Below are 20,340 nucleotides of genomic sequence, written 5' to 3' on the forward strand. Positions count from 1 at the left end.
CGTACATTTATGCAATTCAGTAATACGGTTAATTTAAATAGGTTTATTCAATGGAGCCCGACAGATATATATATAAAAAACACGTATATATCTGCATTTTAAAATGTTTGCCAATATGCACCAACATTTAAATGTTATTTTACAGAATAAATAATGCAGAAATGATGTGCATTTAGGTGTATGTACATTTTATTATTTTCTATATTATTTTCAGGTTCTATTTATTTGGTAATGAAGATTATGGTTAAACTGTAAAATATCACATTACCGTTACATTTCTTCATCATAAGAGTTTGATTTCGACATCTTGGAAATCGTTGCCAATGCTTTTAACATAAATAAAAATCTGCCGATAGTTTGGCTTGAAGATCCGGTTCTAGTTTCCCTCTCACCTGGTCACCACAAGCATCTCCTTGGCAGACGTCTCACATTCTGCCTGTAGAAAGAAGGTATTTTAACTTAGTGGAGGAAACATGTGAATATTAAAAGGAGTTGGTTCCAAACATCCGCTTTTTAAGCAACATACCGATAGTACATCCCCATTTCTGTCAGAGCACTCATATCACATCTCATATATTTACATCATTTATGTATTTAATGTCCCTGTGTGGTGAGAGCTAAAGCAGGTGCTGGCTGACGGGCCTCAAGGGAATCGAACTCTTTAAAACGAGAAACCTCCTCTCACACACGGACAAACATTTAGAACAAAAACTGATGAAATGTGAATCTGAGTCATAAAGTAAAGCGGCGGTGGTTCCTGCTACCTGCGGCTCGTCCAGCTGGTGGAAGACATACAAAGGTCCATGTCCAGCAATCCTGAGCACCTGCTCCCCCGTCCAGCCGTCTGCGGGGGTGTCAGGGACGAACAGCGCCCTGGATCCCTGCAAACACTGGGAACACACACACGCAGTATTCAGCTAATGCTCTTCTTTCAATGCTGCTTCTTTTTTTCAAAATATGTAAAAAGAAATGGACAAAATAAGGGAATGAAGGTTTTAGGGACACATGCAAACATTCCCAGAGTAACATTACTATAACTGATTTTTACCCTGTTAAAAGGGTTTTTAGTAGTTTTTCCTTACTCTTGCTGAGGGTTAAGGACAGAGGATGTCACACCCTGTTAAAGCGCTATGAGATGAATTGTAATTTGTGAATATGGGCTATACAAATAAAATTTGATTGATTGATTGATTGAACACAAACCATCAAATATAAATACACTAATTAAAAATTCTGTCTCCATTTACACATCCAACGTTAAGGTAAACTTCAATGTCTTCAATCTCTATTGCTTTTTATGTGCAGTCCTAAAACTGTATATATTTAACTCTAATAATATTTTCTGTATTCGTATTGCATGTTTACTTATTTACCTCTTTTTACAGATGTTATCTTATTTTACTTTCCCCTCTGCTTCTGTAACATGACCGTTGGACAACTAAAGAAATATCTTATGTTAAATTGAATCTGTGAAAACCAGGGTTCAACTCTGAATCTCATATAGACTGAATTAAAATATAAACAGAATTCACCGTACACACCTGTAGATACATGAAGTTAAACCTTTGTCTCTCAAACTTCCCCGTGAAGAGCATCGCCAGCCGACTCTCCATCTGATTGGCCGACCAACTGTAGTCGATGGTGATGCGAGCCACCATTCCCATTGCAACCAGTGCTGCTCTTTCTTTGCCTTGTGGAACGATGCGAGCGACCATTCCCATTGCAACCAGTGCAGCTCTTTCTTTGCCTTGTGGAACGATAGGTCTACAGGGACAGAGACAAATATTTACCTGGTCGATAATTTTTTGGGCCATTATTTCAACATAAAATACAACAAAATAAGACAAGAAAAACAAAAAACAGTTAATGGTCCTTCCACATCCTTTTATTTAAAGTTTAAGAATATTCATACCCAAAAAAACATCAAATCCTAGAAGCTGTGGTTCACTAACTGTTCAGACAGACTGATCGTGTTCTCCTAGAGAAAAGATGTCACGTCACACACTCACCTCTCCAGCTGAGCCAGGCCGAGGTCGCTGGGTAGACACACCACGTCTTTGACCACCAGTCCACACCGCTGTGGAACCAGTCGCCTCCATTTCACACGTCTCACTTTGTTTGGCAACAGCTGCAACCGAAAAAAACAGATAAATGTCACATGACCACAATAAGTCTTTAACACGGTTTTATCATTTTGCTCCAGAAGCTTCACGTCACACAGACATTTGATTTGCCATTAACAGAAACTTTTTTAAATCTTAAGATTTTGCTGCAAGTATCACAGGAAACAACTGAACCAAAACAAAATGAGCAATGAAATTTTCGGTTGATTAAATAGTCAATCAACAAATAATTGAAAACAAAAACAATTGATGTCATATTAATAAATTGCAATCTGCTTTTCTGTATCTCAAATAATTATAAACCAATTTTCACCAAATGACAAACTCTTTAGTGTCTTTGTAGAAATTTGCAACTGGCGAGTTATCCTTATTTTCTTACATTTTATATGCTAAATAAATAAATAAATAATTTATGCATATACATGAAGACCAAGTGATCTACACATGATTAAATATCCAAGTTTAAAATGTACTTTCAGTTGATTTTGATGCGTGGGTGATATAATCAACACTTCACTATATGAAGGGATTTAGCTCAGAAAACAGATTGGTCAAAAGAAAAGTATTGATTGATTGATTGACAAGCTGATTCTCTCACTGAGCAACAAACTCAGTGAACTGCAGCCGCTCCTCATTGTTCTCAGGGTTCGTTTATAAAAGGGCTTTAATTAGTTTGATCACTGTAACTTATTTAAAGTTAAATACATTAAACCGGGAGTGAAGGTTTTCTTTTATCAGGAGAAATCTGTGCATCTGAATCCAGGTGTTTTTGTGAATCACTGATATACATAAGGATCATGTGACTTTACCTTCACAGACTGAAACACTTTGAAGGGAGGTAACACCTGCAGAAAGAAAATAGTCACATGAACGAAGGTTTCATTGAACAGAAACATGTTTTCATAAACATGTTTCAAACCCAACATCCATCTTCACCACTCGCCTCCATTTCTATCTCGATCTCCTCCATGCAGCCTGCAGGGACCGGGCTGCCGGGCTCAGCCTCCTCCCCGGAAGGGCCCTCAGATTTGGGATTGGCCTGCTGCCAGGGCTGGACCTCGGGCTGGACCTCAGGCGCTGGTTTCCAGTTGGGGTCCAGAGGATGCTCCAGGCGTTTCTGAGAATAAGACGAGGAAGAGGAGGTTAAACAACAGTTTGGATTCTACAGAACTAACACAGCAACAACACAGTTAATGTGAATGTTCGCAGCAGATCGTGTTTCTCGCTGCAGTCTTTGTCTAAAATGTGATATTGAAGTTGAAGAATCTTAAAGCTGTAAAGGGTTATTTCACCCAATTCACACACACAAAAACATTTGTCACGACAGCAGTGGATTTACAGCCATCTTGTTTTGTGACCCTTGAAAACAGGACAGTTCCTCCATGTCCAGTTATAATACGATCGATAGTAATTTGTTTCTGTCCTTGTTGGATTTGAATATTTATCAGAGGTAGATTATCAACTATAATCATCTGATTGGATTTTTGGAATTGTGACTTATAAGCAGCTAAAAAAGACCTACACACAATTATGTTCCTCTGTTGTGGTGTTGAAACCAGTTTTCTCTAGAAATAAATTTCGAAATTCTTAAAGGTCCCACTGTGGGGCATTAAAATAAAGTGGCCATTATTATGACAATATAATTTGAATCAAAAGCAATATAACAAAGGTCAAGCACAGGATGTTTGTCAAGTATTGAACCACAAAAAGTCAAAAACCTCAAACTTCACTCAGGTTTATCCAGAATAACAGGGACATTGTTATCTTTAAAAGTCCAGTTGAAATGTCCTGAGCATCTTAAAATCAGGACAAATAAAGGTAAAGGTCAGATCCCAGAAGGAACAAGTGAAAAGCGGTTTTTATCTGCGATTTGAATGATGATATAATGTGAGTTTCAGTCACATGAACTCATCAGCTCCTATAGATTTCACATGTTCCTCACTCTCCACCCGCAGAACATTGGACTTTGTGTTGGACTCCAGGCTCCTGCTGAGCACAGACACATGAAAACTACAGTTTGAATTGAAGCTGCAGAGATTCAGACGACCCACCATTTGGAAGTTGTGTCCCTGCTCCTCCTGCTCCTCTTGCTCCTCTTGCTCCTCCTGCTGGTCCTCCTGCTCCTGTGTTAGTATCACCAGGCACAGCTCCTCTGAAGAGAACAGCGCCATCTCTATGTTTTCTGTCATGGTCGCCAACGTCATCTTCTTCTCACACAGCTTCATCTCCTTCAATTCTTTCCTTTCTTATTTGTGATCCTGTCTTGTTGTTGTTCTGCTCCTCCAGTCCCTTCCTCACTCAGCTGCTGAACCTCCAGATATATGCCTCAGGAGCAGGAGGTGGCGGTGGAGGAGAAGGTGGTGGTGGTGGTCTTCCAAACATGTGAACAGCTGAGCTCTTATTAACTCAAGGTGAGATCCATCAGGGTCCACAGCTCTGATTGGCTCCGGGTCGTCCTCTCCGGCTGTGATTGGTCCTGTGATGACAGCTCTGAGGGTGTCATTGGTTCGGAGGTTGGCCGAGAAGCTCTGGTTGGTTGAGCAGCATCTTTAGAATTAAACTGATATGAACTGAGTATATTAAAATAAGATATTCAATACAGAGGAGTGAGTGTAGACGAGAGGTCGACAAATAAACAACTTTACTGATCAACTCCTCTTCACACATCCTGATGATTGAGTCACTTTTAATTGATTACTTAACCCATATACTAATTACAATATTTGGACCATGTTACAAAATACTTTATAAATATAAAATATACAAAAAAAGGACTGAAGATATGTTTTATTCTGTGCTTTTATTGTTTTCTTTTTACTTTCAATCTTTATAATTTATCCATTTTTTGCATTTTACATCTACATTTCATTTTGTGGATTTAATATATATTGTAATGCACTTGTAAAGCGATATATGATGTAAATAATAATCATAACAATACACTTTGTTGTGTTTGCTCGTCGAGTAAATCCGGACGATTCCTGAACTCGGCTGTCGAACATTAACAGACTTCATGACTTGAGGACTCTGATCTAATCTTAGAAATTGGAGCAAAGACAAAAGTGCTGAGTGTTTGTTTAGAGTCAGACAGTCACACACACCCTCTCTCTGGTGAAACTGAGGTTACACAACACACATACACACAAACAAACACAAAAACACACACACACACACACACACAATAATCTGTAATCAATGTCAGTCAACTGAAGCAGCAGCACAACATTCCTTTATCCTGCAGGAGTGATTGTATTATCAGGAACTTCATGCAACTCAAGTTAACAACGTGTGAGATACAGTTTACATTTGCTCTTTACAGAATTTAAATAAGGAGCATGAATATTCAGATTTTTGTTGTGGGGAGGAAAAGGAATAAAGAATTGGTATTTTTATTTTTATTTAAATAACTTTTGGGTGAAATGGAAAGCGCTCGATGCTCCGGGGACAATCCAAGACATTTCTCTGTCTTCTCATCTCATCCACTGACGATAATTAATTCCATAACAAATCATGAAGCCCTGAAATATTCAACACAGATCCGTGCAAACAATGACACAGAAGAAGAATTGCAGGCGGTTCACCACAGTTAAAAATACTCAACTACTTCCTGGTCCTGGTTTTGCTAATAATTATTTTAGTCCTTGGGCGTAACGTGGAATGTTTTCACTGACGGCTGTTTGTACAGTTTGTGTTTATACCTCATCGTCAACCAACAAAGCCTGAGGCCGAGGGTTTGGTTCAGATCATAGTTAATAATGATGGCTTCCCACAAGTGATGCCAATCATCCCCTGATGACTGATCGATGTAAAGGTCATAAACCCTCCCTCCTCGCAAGATGGCAATAAAATGTATTTATACCGTCATTGTTTGTGAATTACTGTCATTAAAGTTTTAATCACTGTGTTTGTTTGGCTCATCCAACCGAAGGGCCGGTCGTTGTGCTCCTGTTATAGAATCAGGATTATTCTTTCAGTGATGAATCATCTTCAACAAACGACCGAGTGGAACGTTGACCTTCAGCCGCCAGCGGAGACACGTGTCTCAGGCAAGCAGGTGTCTCTGGCTGCATGTCATCAGGTGAGGCAGGAAGTAGGACGCCGTGCCGTCGTCCGGTACGAGCTCCAGGAACTGGGCCGGGCTGGTCTCTGTGGCAACCACTACCAGTGTTTCTGTTGGGACGAAACCATCATAACACATTAACAGAGCGTTTCTCCTCGTCTGACCTCCAGTGTCTTTGGAGGGTTTGTCTCTCTTCACCAATGTCAAGTAAATCGTAAATCTGAGGTTGGACAAAACTACAGCAAGAAGGCGTCTGGCCTTTAATGAATAAGCGTCTGGTGCTTTTGACTGACAGTACTCAGGGGGTTGTGTGGTCTGGTGGTGGGGGGGGGGGGGGGGGGGGGGGGGTGCGTCTACCTTTGAGAGCAGCCAGTAGGATGCTGTTGTCCCCTGCAGCTCTCGTGCGATTGCACAGCTCCGGGAGCAGCTTCTTCCACCACAGCGCCTGCAAAGATCCAACATGGCCGTCAGACTCTGAGACACTCAAACAGAAACTAAAATGCAGCCGTGATACAGTGCGGGGGGGGGGGGGGGGGGGGGCAGGTCAGCACGCACCATGTGTCTGTCCTGCAGATGGTGGTTGGCGAAGGCGATGATGGCCTGAGGACATCGGTCCAGCAACTTCTCTATGCTGCTGTCAAACTGCCCCCTCCTGGTCGCGCAGAGGAGGTGCAGGCTGAAGCCCCACAGGGTGTCCTCCGACAGACGCTCCAACAGAGGGAGGACGGAGCCAATGGACATGGACGGACCACACAGGAGAGACTGAGGAGAGACGCAGGAATGATTACATAAAATAACGCTTCATCTTCTCCTTTCAACACTCCCACGTTCAATTCTTCCCCTCCTCCATCTGATCTAGTAAAGATTCTATCAAATGTTTTTCTCCTTGTTTGATTTATTTGTTATACTTGAAGTATTCACTCATTTAAAACCTGCTGAGTTTCTGCACTTACGTCCCAAACGTTGTTTTCTATTCAAAATACATTTAAATTATTGATATTTGCAACCAATAAAACACAAGATTTAAAGTACAGTGGATGTCCCAGAATCACAAGATACAAAAACTGAATTACATGAGCTGATCTTTGAGCTCAACAGGATCCATTCGATCAGTTCTCATCGTTCCATCGCTCACTTACATCTGGGTTGGATCAAGTGGTGTTTATTTTTCACATATGCAGCTGAATTAGTAGCAAACAATATCATGTTCATGCACAAATTACCTGCAGTTTGTGTAACGCCTCCTGGTGCTGGAAGCTGGTAGTGTGAGCTGGACACAGAACAGTGAGCCACGGGTACAAGGAGCCGTAATGGGAGCTGGAGTTGATCTGAAATATATAAATATGTTTTCATCTCGGAGAAGATCCTTATTGACGTGGACAAAAAGTCAATCATTGGTTTTGGCAGGTAACAAAATTCTTACCTAATGGATTTGGGATTACCGCACTGCGTGAGTATGCCTCCGCCAACCAGCGCAGTTTCAGTCTACGTATTTCTAAGTGTACACTGATTCAAGATTCTTATAACGTCACTGTGACCTTTGACCTTTGACCACTTAGGTACTCTTGAGGAATCATCATTCAATCATTCAAAAGGACAAAAGCATGTTTTTTTAGGTCAACATGACCTTTGACCACCGGAATCAAATCTGTTATTCAGTGCTTCAAAGTGTATTGCACCAGATGTAATTCCCTACAGGCCGTCCTAGTATTCACAGGGACCTGAGGTTACTGTGACCCTGACCTTTGACTCCAAAAAATTTTCCTAGTCAAGATTTTTACCAAATTTGAAGAAATTCTCTCAGGGTTTTCTTGAGATATCGTGTTCGTGGGAATGGGACGGACGGACAACCAGTCAACATGGTGCCTCTGGCCTCTGGCTGTCACCGGCACGGAGGCGTATAACAAGACAAACTCACCAGATCGTCGGCGCTCTTCAGCGGCCTGCGTTGTGGACGAGTGCGAGGGAGGCCGGAGTGTGCGTCTGAGTTTGTGTGCGTCAGCCGCTCGATGTAGACGGAAGCCAGTCGGAACAGAAGCTCCTGGATGACAGCTTCCTGTGAAGAGGCCATGAGCGTCGCCTCCCAGAAATCCACCAGTAAGCAATTCTCACAGCCCAGCTCCTACTCACACACACAAACACACACAAACACACTACATGTATTCACTGCTGTTCTCGTTGTGGGATCTTTCATGTTCAACTTATTCATGTAAACACTCCGACACACACACACACACCTTGAAGATGTGATCAGCCTGTTCCAGCTGAGCCTTGTTGTTCTCATGCAGAGCCACCATGCCGGCTACCAGCAGCCCCGGCTGGGACTGTGCCAGCTGGAGAGTCAGCGATGTGGGACGGACCAGTGTGTGAGGGCCGCCGCCTCCACCGTGAAGCAGCAGCCTCGGCTCGTCGATGAAACCGTACACAAGCAGCATCTGAACACACACACACACACACACACACACACACACACACACACACACACACACACACACACACACACACACACACACACACACACACACACACACACACACACACACACACACACACACACACACACACACACACTATCTTCACAATCCAGTGCAACATAAATCAGAACAGACTGCACTGAAGCACATCGTTTATCATATTCAGGTGAGAATGAAACAAGACAGACAGACAGACAGACAGAAATAAAGACAGACAGACAGACAGACAGAAGAAATAAAGACAGACAGAAAGACAGACAGTGAGAAAGACAGACAGACAGACAGACAGACAGACAGAATCAAGTTCAGGTTATCGTTTCTTCTTCACTTCTTCCTCACCTCAGGATGTCTGTCCATCAGCTGTGTGAACTGTGGCAGGTCGTCCAGACGCAGCATCATGGTGGCCATCGTGATGGTCAGTGGGACCGACACTCCAGCTGTGGCCTCCAGATGTTGGAAAACTCGCAGCGTCCGGGCGGGACTGATGTTCGTCATGGACGGGCTGGCACACACGCTGATGATCTCTGAGGGATCTGATTGGCTGAAAATGTCAACGACCTCATCGGCTGATTCCTGTGGGAAGGAAGTTGTTATTTTGAATCTTAGCCTTTTACAGTTATTACTGTTTATCCCAAATTAAGACATTTTGAATGTGTTAATTATCGAGCGTGTACCTGACTGAGGCTCTGCTCCGTTTCCTCTAACAGGAAGTGCTTCAGGTAAAACAGGAAGCCGAGGCCATAGGAGTGAGGGCTGCTGGGAAGTGGGCGGTTCCTGATGATGACCTCTGTGACTGACAGTCCGGACATCCTGTAGTACGGCAGAGCCTGGTGACAGTCCTTCTGGCTCGCCCTTCACAGGAGGGGGGAGAGAAACAAAAGGATATTTGTGGGAAACAAAAGCAAATGTGAGAACTACATTAAATCACTTGTTCTAAACCTGCCTCTTTAGAACAGGCTGTTTGTTTGACCTGTGGCTGGTTGTGCGTTTCTCGAACAACAATCGCAACCTGCAGGAATTGAACCGCATCAAGTAAACAACTGCTACTGGTCCACAGAACCCTGCAACTGGTTCTGTGGACCTAGGAACTGATCGACTGCTTCTTCACAGTTCAATGAATCAGTCATTATTATCGTTATCATATTGAATGTATCACGTGTTCAGATCGAAACCAAATTCCACACTTCCTCTTCGTCAAGCCCTGAACGATACACGTGAGAAGCGTGAAGCTGATAAGATGAACGGTTCTCACACAGATGATCCACAGACTAAATGATACACTTCCTTGTGGCCCCTGCAACACAACTGCTGAACACACAAACACAGATTTCTCACACTAAAGTAAGATAAAGGGAAAATCTCCAAGGAATTAATAACTTTAAAGGATAAATAAAAAGGATAAGAAATGAATCCTCTGCAGAAAAAAGTGCAAAGCTCTATTTGTTGACATTAAAAAAACTGGTTGAGGGACATTTCAGGAAAGTTTTACTTAAAAGTGCAAGGATAACAAATGCAAGAGATAAGGATGTTTAGCCTGCATGTGTGTGTAGGTGTGTTGTGTTAATTTGACTTTGATTGACAGCCACGTCTCTCTCTCTCCTGGTATTTAGATTTCTCAGGTTTTAAGTTTTAAACAGATGTTGATCAGACTCAGAAACCAAAAGCTCTGAAACTCAGAAGTTCATTCTGGGTTTTCCTTCTCAAACATAAGACAGTTCAGTTCAACAGTTTCCAAAAAGAACATTTTCCCATCATGCACCTGCTGTAACAGTCTCCCAGCTGTGCACAGTTCTGCCTCAGAGCCTCCTGCAGTTCTTGTCTGTCTGTCTGTGTCTCTGTCTGTCCCTCCGTCTGTCCCTCCGTCTGTCCCTCCGTCTGTCCCTCCGTATCTTTCTGCAGAGACACCGTGTGGTCGCCCTCTCTGCTCTGCTGCAGTGAGGAGGCGCAGAGGAGGAGGTGAGCCTCACTGAGGAGGTGTCGAAGGCTTTGGGCCTGAGGGTTGGTCTCCGAATAGTGTCGGCTGTACTCCACCTGACACACAGACACACACAGGTCATCGTACAGACTCACAAACAAACATAAACCAGTTTGAGACAATCTTATAGAACAGCAGGACAAAGTCACAATCATTTCTTATTTGATTTGTGATGGAAGCAAGTTGAATAATTCTTACGGCATTGATTCATTTTTTATTTTCATACTAATCAGTTACAGAAAGCAGAACAGAATAATAACAAGAAACATAATTCAATAAGAGAGAGAATAATAAATATCAAGCCACAAGAATACTCATCCAGAATATATCATAATAAAGAGACGTTACCATCTCTCGGTAGAGCACCAGGGGCGAGACGGTGTCGACCACGTACAGGTTCCATCCATGAGCGGCTGCGCTGGTTTCTTTAGGAGAGGAGATCGTCCACTTCCTGCTCCTGGGGTCAGTCACACAGAGATATTCATTCAAACTGAGAAATGAGCTAAATCTAATCCAAAGGGGAGGGAAGTTAATCTCAGAGTGAGAGTTCGGTGTCATGAGTCAAGAAACTGAGGTTTTTTATTTAAAGTTTCCTTAAAGCTGTAGGAAAGTAATGACCTCTTTCATTACTGTGCAATATTCACATGTATTCCAAATTTTTTTATTCTATTGCCTACCTTTATTTTCTGTTTTGTACTTACCTTATCTTATCTTATCTATTGCATCATTTACTTCATCTCTACTACATCTGTAATCTTGAGTCTGTTTCTTTACTGGACACTGATAACACACTGAAGACAAACACACTGAAGACAAACACACTGAAGACAAACACACTGAAGACAAACACACTGAAGACAAACACACACGTTTTCCATGAACGAAGATGGAAAAGGATTCTTTCTATGTGTCACGACACATGTGAAAGAATGACAGAGAGGAGGAGGAGGAGGAGGAGGAAGAGGAGGAGGAGGAGGAGATGTTGTGATGATGGAGACGACAGCATCTGCATCATCAACACTGTAGAATGTAATAAATCACTGTTTATTACTAGATGTAGAACTACAGCTTATTTCACACAAACTAATAGTTAGTGAGCTGTTCAGGCTAACGTGGATAGTATGTGTGTGTGTGTGTGTGTGTGTGTGTGTGTGTGTGTGTGTATTATTTTATTATTAGAGCAGCTCTATTAATTTCATCCACACACACACTGGGGGAGATCAGCAGGTTACGGTCGTCTAGGTTTGGGAACTAAAACAGGATAAATTGTCACTTTCAGACCAAGCTGCAAAGCCACAGAGAATTGTGAATCATCGATAAACTATAAATTATATTTATGTATTGTATTGTCATAAATGAACAGAAATAATTCGCTGTGGCCGGGATTTAATATAATTTTTTTTTAGATGCTATATGGTTTCTTAGCTCAGTAGTTGATGATAAAGCCTCAACATCTGCATATGAAGGAGGCTTAAGTTTTTATTTAATGCTAAATAATTACGTTTGGCAGGGAAGTGTGTATTAACTACATGATTAAGGCATGAAATAGTGAAAAACTGACTAAATTTGCTCAAATGTAATAAATATTTTAGTATTTACAAAAATAAAAAACAGCTTATGTTGCAACCAGCTTGTAAATGGACTTTCTTGTTATTAAAAATAGAATAATGCTTCAATTAAAAAGACTTCAAATGAGCTTTTCTTCAAAAAAGATATTCGTCATAGTGGAAACTTTCCACACACATTCCAGTTCAGGATTATAACCACTATTATGTTGCAGCTAGTACTATTGGTTTCACTGGAAAATGTAAAAATACCCAACCCAGCTGGTTCAAAGGACACTGGGAGAAAAAGCTTTTGTCTTTCGTTGAAACCGAATCTCAGGATTCGGTTCATAATGATTTTTTGGTTTTGAGGGATTTCCTGGTGCTGCAGCTTGACTGGAAGAGACAACAGAGACTCGGGGTGGGGGCTGGGGGTGGCGGGGGTGTTGGGGTTGTCTTACAGGAAGGGACGTGACAGAAAGCTCTCCAGAGCCGGCGTGGTTGCGGGGTCGATTCCCACCGCCAGGAAAATACCAGTCAGCCTGGTGTGTTCTTTCAACTCGCTAAAACCACAACACACACGCGGTAAACAGGTTTATAAATACGTGCCTGACTGCACACACACATCACAGCGCTGATAAATCCCTGATAAACGTACCCTGCAGCCCACAGGGAGGAAACTGACGGCTAATACCATATTCACGTGTGTGTTCATGTGTTGAAGTCTGTCTATGGTGTGTGTGTCTGTGTGTGTGTGTGTGTTTTACCGGCGCTGTGTGCTGCGTTCGCTCTCGTCGGGCGTCTCCATGTCGGCGGCAGAGAGCAGGATGACGTGGCGGCCGTAGACGCACACCGAGCGCAGGCCGATAAACAGCTGCATCCGGAGGGCGCACACCTCCAGGCTGCAGGGGGGACAGGCCTTCACACACACAGACACACACACAGACACACACACATACACATGTTTAGAAACAGAGACAGAGAGAGGATCTAGGTTCAGTTACACACAGTCATGGATGAGGCTCACACCTTCATGGTGGTATCGATGTAGGGGTCGTCGATCCTGGCTGCTACAGCCGCACAGCGCACTGTGAAACACTGCAACGCATTCCTGACAGAGAGGAAATACAGATCTACACATTGGACAACTCATTTTCAAGTGTTCACAATATGGTAAAATATACAGGGATCTATCAGGAGTGAAAAAAGTAGAGTTTTGGAACAGGTATCTGGATGTTTCCAGAGTTTCTATGAAAACTAAGATATATATAAAGTATGGTAAACTGGTAAAGTATCAAGTACTTATGATCGGTAAAGAATAAACGATTTCCATATCAAACGGGACTGGAGACGTACTTTGTAATGACGTGCAGCAGGGTGTCTGTTAGCACCGCCTCCAGGACCTTCTCTGGATACTGATAGGCTGAGAGCAGCTCGACTCCGCCCTTCAGACTGTACAGGTAGCCGGCGTTGGGGAGCGAGAAGAAGCAGAACACACACGCTGGTTCCTCTGTGGAGGCCGACTGGCTCCCTGCAGAGACACAGACACACAACATAATAACAACACACATCCAAAAGGCTTCAAGTTGTGTCGCTGATACAGATTTTAAACTTTCAAGGGGGGAAAATGCAGAGCAGCAGAAAAACTCCAAATAATTGAGTCAGTTTTATTCCTTAAATAGTGAATCTTCTTTGTAATTAATGTGTGTGTGTGATTTTGGTTCTTCCTCTCCTGCCACTTGTTGAACTCACTGGTGTAGAGCGGGTAGAGCTGCAGGGAGTGGAGCTGCGTCTCCTCCACACTGCAGCCCTGGAAAAACTCTGGAGTAAAACGCCTGCAGGAGGAAAAGGACCCAAGTTAAATCTACAAAATTCTCTCAATGTGGCAAACTCAAATACACACACACACACGCACCTGAAAAGAACATATGACAGCGTGTATTGTCCTTTGTCCTCCAGCCCCGTCTTCTCAATGCTGACAGGGATGTCACAGTCTTTAGCTCGATCGCCCAGTAACTCCTGCTGCCTCGGAATGAGCAGGAGGTCGGACTGGTCCTCCAGGGGATCGTCTGCACACAGACACACACATGAAAGGTTTGTGTATACCAGAATTCCTCCAATGTGGATTGATAAAGGATCATTTAAAATGTGCCTTTCCACAGTCTGTGAACTAAAGATAAACAAAAATAAGTCGATGTTTCTTTGAGCATTAAAGACGGGAGCAAACACTGATGGTGTCACGTGTGTTATTACCACATGTGTTTGTGTCCGAGGAGTCGTCCGGGGTTTGAGATTCAGAAGAAGCTTCCAGTTTCAGTACAAGCACCTCGAGCTCCGCCTGCACGGCAACATATCCTCCACACAGCGCCACCTGCAGGGCGGAGCACAGAGAGGGGTTTAAGTGAGTAAATTCAATTTTAGTTTAATTATAGAGAAGTATTTAGGATGTCTATGTTTTGTTTCAGGCATATTTCTGTAAATTAACTTGTAAGATTTTTAAATGTACATTTCAAGAATTGTAGCAAAGTTGAAGTGAGTGAAAAGAACAAATTTCAGCATATTTATATAATAATATCAGAAAAAATAAAAAGTAGTTATACTGATGTACGTTGTTATTATATATTATAAAACACTGCTATGATTTTTCTGACGGTGCAGCAGACAAAGGGAAAAATAAATGACAGGTTAAAACTTTTAAACTGAAGAAGAGATTGAAATACCTGTTTAAAGGACATTTTGGGAAGGTGCACGATGACGGAGCGTTCAAAGTCCAGGATGGAAACATTTTGGTTTGAACTGGAGGTTTGACCTACGAGTGGAAAACAAAGGGTCGGAGGTCAAACTGGTGGGAGGAGGAGACTGAAGAACAGTCATTGAAAAGGGTTTTCCTGTTTTCACTCATCTTTTGAGGTGATAACTGGAAACTAAATGAGCGTCTGTATGAAAATGTGTTGTGTGTCTTTCCTTGAGTTACCTTGACTCTGAGTGTTCGGCCAGGGACTCTGACTCTGCTGTCATTTTCCCAGAGAGAGAAAAATTAGGCCATTCATACATTTACTGAATCAAAGAATCTGCTTACATTGATTATATTAGGTCACATATGACAAATACATGTTTGAAGGATGAAAAAATAAGACCATGGTGATATTTTAAAAGTTTGGAAAAGTCATGGAAAACGATAATGGTGACCTCATCCTGAACTAACAGAAAAAGAGGTGAGAGGTAAATCTGCTGTTTCATTGTGGTAAACTCCTTCATCAGCTGGATTCTTACCAGGTTCTGCTGGTTCGGTCTCCTCAGTGTGAACAGAACCAGGGTTTTCTCGCAGCCGACCAGTAGGTCCCCGGTGACCGAGCAACAGGCCACCGCCACCGGACGCTCCGACAGGGGGATCTCAATGATCTCCATCTGCACTCCGCCCCGCACAGACGCCCCACGCAGCAGGTGGCCCAGCAAGCGCACCCCGACACGGGCTTTCCCCTCGGCCTGAACGGAGAGCAGGAAAAAACTTGACTGTATTTATATAGAGCTTTTCTATTCTCATCGATCACACAAAGTACTTTCGGGTAATTTAAGTGCTTGTGTGGTCCGTGTGTACCTGGTATCTCCAGTTTGTGTAGGCTCTCAGGTAGGTGGCGCTGTTCTTCTCCTCAATGGTCACCAGGTAGTCTCCTGGAGAAGGAGGAGGGAGGAGGTAGAAAGGATGGATGATAAAATGTTCTCTTTAACTCAAACTGTAAGCAGGACTGCGATCAGCTGACTTGTTTGTGTCAAGTCTTAAGAAGGGAAAGATGCTTCCACTCAATGTGTGTGAAGTTTCTGCTGCAGAGAAGGAGTGTGTGAGAGGTAGAGAGATGGAGTGTGTTAGAGGTGAAGAGGAGGAAGTGTGTTAGAGGTAGAGAGATGTAGTGTGTTAAGGGTAGAGGTGGAGTGTGTTAGAGGTAGAGAGATGGAGTGTGTTAGAGGTAGAGAGATGGAGTGTGTTAAAGGTAGAGATGGAGTGTGTTAGAGGTAGAGAGATGGAGTGTGTTAGAGGTAGAGATGGAGTGAATTAGAGGTAGAGAGATGGAGTGTTAAAGGTAGAGATGGAGTGTGTTAGAGGTAGAGAGATGGAGTGTGTTAGAGGTAGAGAGATGGAGTGTGTTAGAGGTAGAGAGATGGAGTGTGTTAGAGGTGAAGAGGAGGAGGTGTGTGAGAGGTAGAGAGATGGAGTGTGTTAGAGGTGAAGAGGAGGAGGTGTGTGAGAGGTAGAGAGATGGAGTGTGTTAGAGGTGAAGAGGAGGAGGTGTGGTCACCTGTCTTGCTGTGCTGGATGCTCCTCACCGTGCCCATGGTGGAGAAGCGGCAGATGAGCGGGCAGCCCTCCTGCTCCACACTGTACGCCTCCACCTTGAGTCAGTACAACACAGTCAGTGAAATGCAAACGCTCCTCATTTCTGAATGCTCCACACTTACGAATAAAGATAATACTCATGAATATTTGCACAAAATGTTGATGTTTAACTTCTGATTATTAAATACTATCCATGCAAATCATTATTTCTACCCTGGTGAGAGTAAAGAGGAAGTAACCCTGAGAGAAATCCCCTTGTCTGGTCTTATCCGGTTTAATTAACAATGTACTTTCACGGACAATAATTAAATAATGGTGGAAATTAATTGATTTTTCTTTATTAATTATTTAATATCAACACACAGTCGATTGATTTTCATCTTCAAGTGGAGATAATATATAAAAAATGCGTTAAGCTGTTTTAAGACATGACATCTAGCAAAAGTCTGGAAAATTGTGTGTGAAATATTTTTATTTCTGTATTGTATACTTTCAACACGCGCCTCTGACTTGTGTTTAGTCTGTGGATCCATTTGAGAAGTTATAACATCTAGAAGACAGCTATTAATACAGATGTGAGGTATGAATGACTCTGATGTGATTAATGATCAGCTCAGAGGATGTTACTGAGTCACTATTTAAATAAGGTTCTTGCATATAAATGAATAAATAAATATTGATGGTAAACCTTGCATCCTCCAGAGGCCACCACGAACAGAGCTCCACCTCCACAGCAGACCAGCCCCGGCTCCTGCTCCACCTGACCCACACAGACACACACAGAGCGGATAAGACGTATTAACAGACATGTTTAAAACTTTAAAACTCTGACTCTGTGTGAGTGAGGCTCCACCGACCTGCACTATCTGCTGAGAGGCGTAGGGATGACAGTTGTACACGTGCACCATGTTGGCCCTGCTTCGTGGAGAGCTCATTGACTTCAGTGGAGGGCGGAGATGTGTGTGAGCCGCACACTGTGGCTTCTTCTTCTTCTTCTTCTTCTTCTTCTTCTTCTTCTTCTTCTATTGGTGACGTGACGAGGCAGAGAAACCCATCCAGCTCTTCCTTCTCTGTTTCCCCCCTGGAGGCATCAAAAAACAAGTTTGACTCATTCACATCAATGCAATGTTCCATCACAACACAAAAGAATATGGATTTGTAGTCTCCCTGCAGATAAATACACGAGTTTATCACTTTTGGCACATGATGGTGTGGTTGTTCTCCAACCTGGTCACATGCTGCTACTTTAAAAACCAACCCACCACAATAAGAGCATCGAAATAAGAAGTTAGAGAAACGACACATCAAGACACGTGTCAAACAAACTGAAAAAGTAGAAATAACTTGTGAGTTGAACGTGTGTTCGACCAGTTCTCTGTGTGACAGCAGATCCTGGACCAGTTTAATCGATATCACATGTCTCAGTCTTGTGATCATCAGCAGCTCTTTTCACATTGAAACTCACATCAACACAGTTTGATCATCGGTGCGCTCGCGTTCTACTCGCTGATTAAACACGTGACACAAAGCGCAGGATGGATTATTGATCATCTACCTTCTCTGCTCCGTTTCTTCTCTTCTTCCTCCTTCTCTCTGCACTTCATTGATTTCACGCTGCAACACAGGAAGTCCAGCACAACAACACTGAGCCCCGCCTCCTCTGTGCTCTCATTGGCTGCTGCGCCTGCTCGTGCTGCGTCCCCCGTTCCTATTGGCTGTGGAGCTGTCCTGGAGTCAAAGGGTGGAACTGCCTCTGTTGTTTTATTTATTTATTAAAATCATCAAAAAGCAGAAGTTATATTAACATTATCTCTCTAGGAAGTTCATATTTTTTCTATTTTCTTTACTCTGTGAATCGAGGTATTGGGAAAGTCACCATTTAAATCCAAACTGTTATTATCATACTTTTAACACAAACATTTCAAAACTGCTTTAATAGAGGAACATATCCTGTCCTTCATTTAGATATAAATTAAAAGTCTTTGAATAATTAATATAGAGAGGGTTCATTTAATGTATATTCTGACACAGGAGCAGCAGCAGCATGATGACCGACAGTGTCCATTCTGTAAAGACCACGATTATGATTTGTTTTCAATTCACTCCCCACCACCTGGTTCTGTTCAGCCAATCAGATTGACCTTTAAATACCGAAGAGTAAAAGTGATGATGACGCCTCCTGGTGGAGAGGAGTGTGCCACACAGCATCTGGTCCAACAGCATCTGTCTCCAAACAAACAGCTGATCTCAGACTCTCCTGTGAACATGAGGTGAGTCCAGAGCTTAAAGATTCATTATTATGGAATGAGGAAGTAAATGAGGAAGAAGATGAGGAAGTAAATGAGGAGGTCACTTTTGGATGGGAACTGCAAAGGCCTCATCTGCAAAAGATTCAGATCCAGATCCAGTTTGTGTTCAAACTGTGAAATGTTCCCATCAGCTCTTAACAGCTTTTGGAAACAGGAGCTGAGTTTTAATCTTTTAACTGAGGAAACACAAAATGACAGAAGAACTTTTTTCACTGACTTCACTCAGATTTGCAACTTTAAGGTCAGTTTTAAGTCCTTCTATATATATATACAGTATATTCAGGACAGATGTTAATTAAAGTTGAATCAAATCATATTTATGTTCCACAAGCACAGTGTTGTACAGATTTAATTTAACTCACCGTTTGATTTGCAGTATTTTGTCTTTAGGAAAATGTGTAAAGAAGTAAATTTGAAGTTGTGGATTATGGTAGAAAATCATTTAATGTTTTTAGCTTGGTCTGTGTTGTGCAACACCGCCACCTGGTGGATAGAGTCTCACAAGATTTGGTGCAGATGTTCTGGGGATGCATGATATCAAAATCTAAAAAGTGTCATATTAATTGGTGCATGTAGACATGACCTGTTCTTCATTATCCACAATCTTGTACCTTTGCCCAAGTCGCTGTGAGAAAAGACACTTGGCACCATAACAGGAAACGATCGTCTAAATTCTTCCTGTAAAACAACAATCAGTCTGATGGGAATGACGATACAATGAGTTTATCATCTTTTCCCCGGGTACTTGTAATGATGCTTGTGTTCCAGCAGCCAGTGCACTTGGACCAGTGTGACCAGTGTGTTATTTAAGGTTCAGTAATAACACATTAGACTGTTCTCACCCTGGTCACCACCTGTTCGACCCTCTGGCCTCGGGGGGGCACTAACTGGGACCACACGCCAACACAGTCACTCAGTATATGAACTGAAAAACACTCAACATTGTAATTATATGTTGAGTGTATATAATAAGTATATTATGTTCTTCATGCGACAGATGACACATATGTTTAAAATATGACTTATTTTTATAATTTGCTGTCTTTGATTTCTAAATGCTGTTAGATTTAGATTTTCCTGTTTCTTTTTGTGGAGCACTTTACTTGTAACAGATTTTTGAAAGCTGCTATAAAAATAAAGACAAAGAATCTACTACTACTACTAATAATAATTAAAATGATAATTAAAAAATATTTCCACGAATTAGGATTCCCTTATTTTGCAGTATAACCCAGTGTTGAATCAGGGGGTGGGGCCTGGGGGGGTGATTGTAGCATCTCTCTCTCTCTCTCTCTCTCTCTCTCTCTCTCTCTCTCTCTCTCTCTGTGTGTGTGACTATCTCTCCTCCCCTCTCTCCCTCTCTCTGTGTATGTCTCCTCTCTCTCTCTCTCTCCCCCCCCCCCTCTCTCTCTCCCCCTCTCTCTCTGACAGGTATGTGTGGGGTTCAGTGGGATGTGGCTTCCTCCTGCAGACCTCAGCTGAGGTGGTCTACATGAAACTGTGCAGAAAGCAGCTGAGCGTG

The 20,340-nt window shown here is 42.4% G+C and overlaps 1 protein-coding gene across 1 annotated transcript; it reads right to left on the reverse strand.

Annotated features, from left to right (window-relative positions):
• Positions 1 to 4,904: 4,904 nt before the first annotated feature.
• Positions 4,905 to 18,144, reverse strand: hps3 (HPS3 biogenesis of lysosomal organelles complex 2 subunit 1). Its single transcript, XM_053431254.1, has 25 exons — positions 18,065 to 18,144; positions 17,367 to 17,590; positions 17,198 to 17,269; positions 16,472 to 16,565; positions 15,775 to 15,848; positions 15,427 to 15,662; positions 15,151 to 15,182; positions 14,897 to 14,985; positions 14,430 to 14,547; positions 14,092 to 14,245; positions 13,929 to 14,011; positions 13,533 to 13,707; positions 13,206 to 13,287; positions 12,944 to 13,095; positions 12,638 to 12,739; positions 10,981 to 11,089; positions 10,417 to 10,688; positions 9,332 to 9,509; positions 8,997 to 9,230; positions 8,421 to 8,618; positions 8,102 to 8,305; positions 7,407 to 7,511; positions 6,739 to 6,945; positions 6,541 to 6,628; positions 4,905 to 6,293 (listed from the first exon to the last, which is right to left on the reverse strand). Exons 2-25 carry the CDS (start codon positions 17,442 to 17,444, stop codon positions 6,166 to 6,168), a joined length of 3,264 nt encoding a protein of 1,087 aa, XP_053287229.1. The 5' UTR covers positions 17,445 to 17,590; positions 18,065 to 18,144; the 3' UTR covers positions 4,905 to 6,165.
• Between the last annotated feature and the right edge of the window lie 2,196 nt (positions 18,145 to 20,340).

This window comes from Pleuronectes platessa, chromosome 9 (genome assembly GCF_947347685.1).
Source record: "Pleuronectes platessa chromosome 9, fPlePla1.1, whole genome shotgun sequence".
NCBI classification, from domain to species: Eukaryota; Metazoa; Chordata; class Actinopteri; order Pleuronectiformes; family Pleuronectidae; genus Pleuronectes; species Pleuronectes platessa.